General features: G+C 47.0%; 1 protein-coding gene across 1 annotated transcript; it reads left to right on the top strand.

Annotated features, from left to right (window-relative positions):
- The first annotated feature begins 575 nt into the window (after positions 1-575).
- Positions 576-3,288, top strand: NUDT16 (nudix hydrolase 16). The gene is made up of 3 exons (XM_016140286.2): positions 576-761; positions 859-1,128; positions 1,901-3,288. Exons 1-3 carry the CDS (start codon positions 624-626, stop codon positions 2,060-2,062), a joined length of 570 nt encoding a protein of 189 aa, XP_015995772.1. The 5' UTR covers positions 576-623; the 3' UTR covers positions 2,063-3,288.
- The last annotated feature ends 5,777 nt before the right edge of the window (positions 3,289-9,065 follow it).

Below are 9,065 nucleotides of genomic sequence, written 5' to 3'. Positions count from 1 at the left end.
CAGAAACTCTGACCTCATCCTAGCACAATTCTCCGCCAATGTTCAATCAGCCATGAGTCCCCTCAATCCCACCACTCAGGACAGCTGATACACCCATGGCTTCTCTCCATCCCCATCGCCCTAGGGTAGGCCCTGTCTCTAAAGCCAACTCCGCCTCACTTCTTTCCTATCCCACGACCCCAGCCCCTGTCCCTCCTGTACCATCCAGACCAAACCAGAGTTCCCTGAACTATCCCTATGGTTCCTCTGGCTCCCTGGATTCATCTCAAATTAAGTCCTACTCGGACTACAAACCCTTCGGTGCGCCTCACTCTTCAGACCCGCTCAGGAAGTCCCACAGGTGCTGCACTGTGATGTAGCATTATTTACCCCCCTCCCTCCGCGTCCTGGACCCCGGATGCACGTTCACCCCGACGCGGGCCCAGACCCAATCCAGAGGAAGGTTTCGGTTTCCCTAGGGTCCCAATGCCAACGACTTCACCCCGCCTGACTTCGCCTAGATCCCGCCCCTGGGCGCTGTAGGGATTGGTCCTGGCCGCCCCACCCAGGCTCGGATTGGTCCAGGGTGAGGCCCAACCTGCCCACGTGGACTTTCAGGACAACAGAGGGAAGAGCGTCCTGCCATGGCCGGAGTCCGCAAGCTGGACTTGGAGGAGGCCCTGGAGCTGGGACCTAATTGGCGGCACGCGTGCCACGCGCTGCTCTACGCGCCGGACCCCGGGCTGCTCTTCGGCCGCATCCCGCTGCGTTATGCCGCACTGGTGAGGAGGGAGCGCGCCCGACCTCTCTTCGCCCCGCGACCTCCCCCGGGTGCTGGCCTCGGGAGCCGCCGGCAATCCCCGCTCCCCTTTCCCACAGATGCAGATGCGCTTCGACGGGCGCCTGGGCTTCCCCGGCGGTTTCGTGACGTTGCAGAACGAAAGCCTGGAGGATGGGCTGAACCGCGAGCTGCGCGAGGAGCTGGGCGACGCTGCGGCCGCCTTCCGCGTGGAGCGCGCCGACCACCGTAGCTCGCGTACAGTGTCCGGTCGGCGCATCGTGACCCACTTCTATGTCAGGCGTCTGACGCTGGAGCAGCTGGCTGCAGTGGAGATTGGCGCACCGCACGCCAAGGACCACGGGCTGGAGGTGGGGCTAGCCTGGGAACCGCACCCCCATGGCCTCTCTCCCCCCCCGAAAGCTTCTCCCTCAATTTCCTGGTGTCATTGAAGGGTTGGTCTTTCATCTGAGTGACTACAGCCAACCTGGTCTCCCTGCGAAGGTCTCTCCCTTTTTCCCCCTTTGCTGGCCTCTGCAGCCAACTTTCTAGAACACACCCATCCAGGCCTCTCTTCTGCTGCCCATTGGTAATATCCAGGCAGTGCACCCTGGACCTATTTTCTTGGATAGGAGATATGGCCTGGTAGTTTGTGGGGAAACCTTAGGATTTAGGCTAGGTAAGTAAGGGGACAGATGGAGATGGTTCTCAAACTTTGGCAGGTATCAGAATCATCTGGAAAGCTTATTAAAACAGTGCTTACTGGCCCCACTCCCAGAATTGCTGGTTCAGTGGGGAATGGAGGGAAAGACCTACGAATCTGCATTTTTCTTAAGTTTCTAAATGGTGCCGACACGGCTGGTCTAGGTACCACATTTTGAGAACTAGTGGTGTAGGGCCACGCAGGCATCTGGAGACAGGAGCCACTGAAGGTTTAGTGGTGTGAGAAACAGCATTTATAGAGCGGGATAGCCTGACTTGGGTTATTTATCTCAGAAAGCTGGGCCTGCTAGGCTTTATTGAGACATGAGACCTCAGGCCTGGTTTGCTGGACTGGTCAGGGGTGAGGTGTCTGATTTAGAAAGACCTGACTGGGATGAGCTACCTGGGTTCCCAGTGTCTCTTGTCTTCCTCCTTTCGCAGGTGCTGGGCCTGGTGCGGGTACCCCTGTATACCCTGCAGGATGGTGTGGGAGGCCTGCCTGCCTTCCTCGAGAATACCTTTATTGGAACTGCACGGGAGCAGCTGCTGGAAGCCCTCCAGGACTTGGGACTGCTGAAATCTGGCTCTGTCTTGAGGCTTTAAGATCTAAACTCTCCACTAGAGGAGCCCTCCAAGGACCCATGGGACCTGAGCTCAGGATCTTTGTATTTGGAAGGGAGGGAGAGCAAAGGGAATGTTTTCTCTGCTGGGCCTGGCACTTATAAGTGTTAGCAGATTAAAAGAAGTATGTGCAATATGTTCTGAGCAGAGGGGCCCCAGCAACTCATGGCATCAGGGGCAAAAATCTGCAGCTCATCTCAGGGGCCCTGGCAAATTCTCAGAGCCTGCTTTCTCCCCCATACATTTGCATACACGCAGCCTGGCAAGCCCCAGACATGTGAATGTACATTCTGTGCCCATGCACAAGCTGATGCCTCCCTGACCTCCAAAGTTTACTTTAACCAGGAAGTGGCATGTGTGGGACCTACATTGTCACCATACCCATCTCCTTGCTGGGGAAGAGATTCTCAACCAGGGGAGGGTCTTTTCCCATACTCCTACATGGCTGTTCTCCAGGGTCTAGCCCAGCCCAGTCTTGGGGAGGATAGAGAAACAACAGATCTTTTTTCCCCTCTGAAAGCGGTTGCATCCTTGCCTGGGAATTGCCCAAAGCACTATGCCCCCGAAAGGTGGTAAAGGGTCCTAACCAACAACTCCTTGCTGTCTTCTGAAACTGAGCAAAAGGGGTTAGAAAATGGCTTGGTCTCCCTGGACTGACCTTGGACTTGAGATTCTGAGTTCTAGTGCATCTCCTCCAGGGCTTTCATCTTTGGGACCTCTTAGACTCCGGAGACATTAGAAGAGAATTGACCCAGCCCTGGTCTAGCCCTGCTCTGAAAAAACGAGCCTCTCAGTAAAGCAGGGCTTGTAGCTGAGCCTCATGGCCCTGCAATCCTTTCAGCAAACATTCTGAGGAGATATTAAAAAAATCTAGGGACGAGTGAGCCATAGGCCTTTTTCTCCTTGGCGATGGGAAGCTTTTACGGGCCCAGTGGTAAATATTTTAGGCTTTGTTGGGCCACCTGGTCTATGTAGCAGCTACTCAACTCTGCCACATCAAAAATAGTAATGGACAATACATGAATAAATGAATGTGGCTCTTTTCCAATAAAACTATTTTTAAAAGGAGGTGGCTAGCGAATGGGCCATTGGTTACCAACCCCTGCTCTAGAGAGGGAGATAAGATTAATAATTTTTAAATTATGATGCCTATTTATTTGTGTCATTTATGTCAATGTTAAGGAAATAAAGGATTGATCTAGGTCTCACCTTGATACGTTTTACTTTTAGTGGAGGTTGGTCTAGAAGGGCCTTCTCCGAAGAGCATTTAAGCTGGGGGATGAGAAGGAAGTACCAAGGCAGGAGTGTGGAAAGAGTAGTCTAGGTATTTAAGGGAATAGCATGTGTTAAGGCCCTGAGAATCTTGGCAGATTACCCCAAAACAAGGGTTGGGGAATTAGACTCCATTCCAATTGGGAGGGCAGGGGTTGGTAAGCAGAGAATTTGCAGCCATCTTTAATTTACCAGAGCATCGTCTGAATGGAAGAAGGCCAGTGTAATTAGACCAGAGTGAGCAAGAGGAGATGAAGCTGGCGAGGCTGGCAGGAGGCAGCTGGTACAGAGCCGCACAGGTCATGGTCGGGGGCCTAGTGTTGTGTGGAGCCTGGACTTGAAGGGGATGAGAAGTGAGATGGGAGGCTGCCACATGAGTTCACAGGCGAGGTGGTGGTGATCTGGGCCACAGAGATGGAGAGAAGTGAATGCGTTTGAGAAAGGTGGTAGAGGTACTCAGAAGTGCTGGGTTGTGTGTACCCATGCATGTGTTTCCCCTTCATCGGTGTGCAGCTGGGATGAAGATACTTGGATGTGGAGAAGGAAGAGAGGCAAGGCAGTTAAGATTATGGGAGAAATGAAAGACTGTAGGGTATGGGGTTTAATGAAGACTGGAAGGACTTCAGAGGAGGTAGCAAATTGGAAATCTCGATGAGGCAGAACCCCAACATGGGGTGAGGTGGGGAGGAGTATTTGAGCCAGCAAGGGGTGTTTTTGGAATTGAGAGGCAGAGCAGTCACAGGTAAAGTCAAGGTCCCTGTGGGTGATGAAGCAAGAAACTGACAGATGTTGGAGAAGGTAGTGTACACTAGGAGCCAAAATCCTCTGCGAACAAGATGAGTAACCAAAAGGCCAGTGACAGCTGCCAGAGGGGGAAAGTGGGCATGAGAGGACAGAAGGAGCCTGCAAGGAGAGGGGCTTCTGAAGAAGAAAGGGGTGAGTAGTGGTCTGGAAGGGAACAGAGAGCAGCATGGTTCCCAGTGACAGCTGTTGGCCTTTGAAGGTGGGGCAGAGGAGTTGCTGCAGAGACCAGGTAGATACCTAGAGAGGTTAAGGAGTCTTTTTCCTTCTAACCTAACCCCAAGCCTTTTGTAGACTCTAGATTAAACCCTCAGGGTAGCTCGGCTGGAGGGAATGGATACTTGAGTGCCTCCCAGGGACAGCTATATTGGCCTCATTTGTGCTTTGTCTCACACAGCCTTCAGTTCATCTCTGCAGGGGAGGCAAGGGCCCTGAGGCTAAGAGAGATGGGAGTAACTCAGGGGTAATTCACTCAGTATCCCAACCCCGGCAGACAGGCACAGGAATTCATGTTTGGATGCGATCTGGTCCAGCCTCGCACACCGTTCATACAGTCCTTTTACAATATTTCATCTCACTCTGCTCATCTCAGGGCTAAATCAGTGCTTCTTAGCAGTTCGGTCATCGCATATTTATTTATACTAAATTTCCTTTTTTTTTTTTAAGGTCTCTGATGATTAAAGAGGGCGAGCATCCACAACTTTCCTGTATCTTCCTGCACACATACCTTCCCAGTCAGTAGATCATGTCTCACCAAGCATCCTCAAAGTGTTCATCAATCTGTGGCTTGAGTCCTCTTTACTCCCCTCTGCCCTGCGGTCCATAGATAGGCAGAGGGGAGGTGAAGCAAACTCAGCATCTGGTCTCTCCCCCCTCACCAATTACCATCCTGCTGCAGGGCGAGGGAACCCAGGCATGGTTGCTCTCGTAGGATTTCCTTGGCCTTGTTAAACCAGTCATCGGGTAGAGAGAAGATGGGAGGTTTCATAGAACTCTTTGACCCCCCAACTCGCTACTGTAGTAACTTTCAGCCATCACTTGACCTCCTTTTCCTTAACTGAAATACTGGTTTGTGGTTCCTGGGGTGAGGGTTAAATAAGGCTGCATCCAGCACTATTTGGGCATCGGAAGCCATCCAGGTTTCGCTCTTGCTTGTTAGTACTGAGATAGGCATATTTCTGCCTATCTCAGCATAGTCAGCAAGATGTTCTCATTCTCAATTCTGTGCATTTCCCTTGAGTATGCAGCTGCCGGTGCTGTGTTAACGTTATTGGGCCCTGTGCTGTCCTGAGCCAGTCTCCCTCAGGAGTTATTGGCAAAGCTGCTGTTTTTAGGCAGAAATATCTGAAGAAATACTGGCTGCCTCCTTCCTCAGTTACTTGGGCCTTCAGAGACCACCAAGTAAAACAGATCAGGGCAAAGGTGGGGAAGTGGGAAGGAATTAAAAAAAAAATTATTAAAATACAACTAGCATACAATACTGTATTATTTTCAGGTGTAATTGAAAGGTGTTTTCTACGAGTTTCAATATATCGCACAAAAAAAAAAAAAACAGATTTATTTTCCCCAAACCTTCTACCCCACACAAATGAATTTTTTTTTTAAAATAGAGAAAAAAAAAAAAAAAAAAACCAACATACCTGTGATGAAGTTAGTGAATGGCATCAGAATCAGACAAAAAGCATTAGGTGGAACTAAGAATTCTTTCATTGATCAAGAGATTATCCACAATGATCACATGAATTTCAGTTAATATGCAGCAAAATCTATTGAAAATGCAAGGAGAAATTGACAGAATAGTATTGGGAGACCACATACGACACTTCCTCAGTCCTTGGCAGATAAAATATCATGGATTAAAAATAGATTGTAGGATCTAATAATTATAACAACAGTCAGGGCAACAATTAACATGTTGGCAGTGCTTACTGTGTGACAGGCACCATTCTGAGCTCTTTTCTTGTATTAACATATTTAGTCCTTAAAACAACCACATGAGATAGGATACGCTTATCTCCATACTCCAAATAAAAAAAAAAAACATATGCACAAAGGTGAACAAAATAATTAATATATTTTGCCTAAAGAATACATTTTGAACTCTAACATGAAGCAGAAAATATAGCTTTAAGGATCCAGGGAACATCTACCAAATTAGTCATATAATGGGCCTTAGAAAACCTCAGGATATTCGCTCTAGTCTTGCACCACCCTCTCTGAAATGATAGAGTATGTACCACATTCTGTGACCACAATTAGAAGTAAATGACAGAGATAGACACTCTGAAATTTCCTTCTGCCATCAGTTGTCTCAAAATGCTTTTATAAAAAGGGGTTTGAGGTCTGAGTACCCTGTTGCAGGCCCACCCTACCTCCGAACTCGGCTCCGGGTAGGTACTCTCCTCATGGATCCAAGCATTAATTTGAATTAAAATCAGAAAGTCCTGGACAGCAGGTCCTGCTGTGGTGCTGGCTTTGAGCCTGTCATCCCTCTACCTGAAGGCCCGACAAGAACTAGGCTGCCAGGAAGAGCCAAATCACAAACTAGACATCTCTGGGAGAGACGTAGGGTGGTGCCATGTAAAAAGGCTGAGGGAAATTTCAAGATTCTGAATTTTTTTTCTTTGCTAAGTTTTAAAGCAGCGACAACGTGCTCGAGGAACATCAGGTCTGACTACCATTTTTCCCATTTTTCTAAGGTGCACATTTTAAAATCTCTGAAATCAGGATGGTTCTCACAATTGACGCCAGGTAGTGGTCTTTTGCTGCACAAGACCTGAAAACTTCTGGAATATCAGCAGCTTGGAGGAAATCTCAGAGAACTCTGAAGAAATATTGTAATACCATGGCTGCCGATGGAACGGAAGTTAATCAGCAATCAATAAGGTCTTAGGGCGGATAAAATGCAAGATGGGAGAAGCCTCATTTTTTTTTTTTTAACCCGGCATCTGGAGTCATAAGTGACTTCCAAGAGCTAGCCCATGCAATGTGGCGAGGTCTGAGAGACAAGGAGTCAGAAATGTCAAGGACAGGGCAGCTCCAACTCATCTGCTGCCTGAGGCACCAGGCTGTGACTAGGACAGGGCAGCACTGAGTATGGAAGAAGAGGTGGGGTCCTGCAGACCAAACAATGTGGCTTGAGGCAGTTTTCGGGCCAGTAGAGGCAAAACACTGGCTGGAGGTCTCCCCATGGAACAGAGGAGGTTCTGAGGTACAAAGCTTGAGAGTGAGTGAGTGCTGCTTGCCTGTCCATCAGTGATGAGAGCAGCTCAAAGTATCCTATAAAAGGAACTAGAAGGGCTCAGCCAAGCAGGGGAGGAGATCACAGGCGGACATAGAACTGATGTTGGGGGATGAGCTGCCTGGCTGAAGTAGACAGAGGTGGAATCCAAACCTTTATGAATCTATTGCTTATGGAAAGAGTTAAAACTGCATTTGGGGTTGTGATTAGGACAGATGTTTCAGGTAAAATAATTTAGCCACTTGAACCACTCATAGAGACTCAAGCACCTTATACTTTAAGATCTGTTCAAATATTGGCTTCATTACCCCGTTTCCCAAACTAGATCTGTGGTCTGTCACGGTGGCTCCAACTTTGAGGGACAAAGGAGCTAAATGTTGGAAACTGGATACATCATCTCCATCTGGTTCAGGTACTGCTGAGAAAATGCCAGTCTTCTTTTTAGTAACAATAATTACAGTAAATACTGTCCATTCCTGGAAAGTCCTACTCGCCTCAAGCTTTTCAAATGCATCCCCCCTTCTGGACAGTTTTCACTGTCCTCCTCTGAGCTGCCATGGCAACCCGAGTATGCCTCCACAATAACACCAACCCACTGGACAACATTCTGTCTTTAAATTGTTTTTGACCCTATCAGAACATGACTTTATTTCCCTAGCATCTGGCATGTCTCTAATAAAGCAGACTCAGTAAGCGCTCAGCAAAATGCTTATTGAGTACATGCTTCTTGAAAAGTCTTTTCACTTATGGGAGTTAAACAAGCCTGTAGAAGCTCATTTTTAATATTAATTCATGTTAATTCTTTTTCAAGAAGTTTTCTCATGTTGTGGTAAATAACACTGGACTGAGATTCAAGTCTCTTTTGCAAGTCCAGTGGTCGGGCGACTTTGGGCAACTTCTCTAATGTCACTGATCTTGGTCTCCTTATCTCCTGTGTACACCTCAAGGGTGCCTGTATTTTCCATTATTTAGCGCAGTGCCTGGCACATAGTATGAGCTCAATAAATATTTGAATAAATTAATTTTTAAAATGAATGAAACGATTGGATAAATTATCTCAAATGTCCCTTTTTGGCTTCCTAATAATATAAAGTAATACCTCCTCAAAGAGTTCTCATCACAAGAAGAAAATCTTTTCATTTTTCCTTTTTTTTATGTTTTCTTTATGTGGTATCTATATGAATTGGTGAATGTTAGCTGAATCTCATGCTATATGCCTTAAACTTATATAATAATGTATGTTAATTATTTCTCAATAAAACTGGAGGAAAAAAAAAGAATGTGCAATGCTCATGTATAAACCAGTTGCAAATTCAAGAATCAGATTCTACTTCAGTTACGAAGGAAAATCATTTTGCTTAAGTAAGATCATCTACCTTGATTATGCATGTCACAACAGGGAATTGTGGGCTGAGCCCTGTCATAAAATGCAAAGAGTCAAATATAATTTTGGAAATACATTTCCATTTTTGAGGGGCATATATTATTATGAAATTTTAGTTTTAATGTAGCAGAAGATCCAATTTAAACCCTTTTAACTCACATACCTTGAAATTTGAGAAGTATATAGATTTCTGGAATATTTGATGCAAGGGCTTAATGACTTAGTTTTACTCTCTCATTACACTCTACTAGGTATAGTGAGGGTTCCATCAAGTCTGGTTCCCCTTA

Source organism: Rousettus aegyptiacus, unplaced genomic scaffold (genome assembly GCF_014176215.1).
Source record: "Rousettus aegyptiacus isolate mRouAeg1 unplaced genomic scaffold, mRouAeg1.p scaffold_m13_p_4, whole genome shotgun sequence".
NCBI lineage: Eukaryota > Metazoa > Chordata > Mammalia > Chiroptera > Pteropodidae > Rousettus > Rousettus aegyptiacus.
The sequence above is the reverse complement of the archived record's forward strand: the minus strand, read 5'-3'. Positions and strand labels throughout refer to the sequence as shown.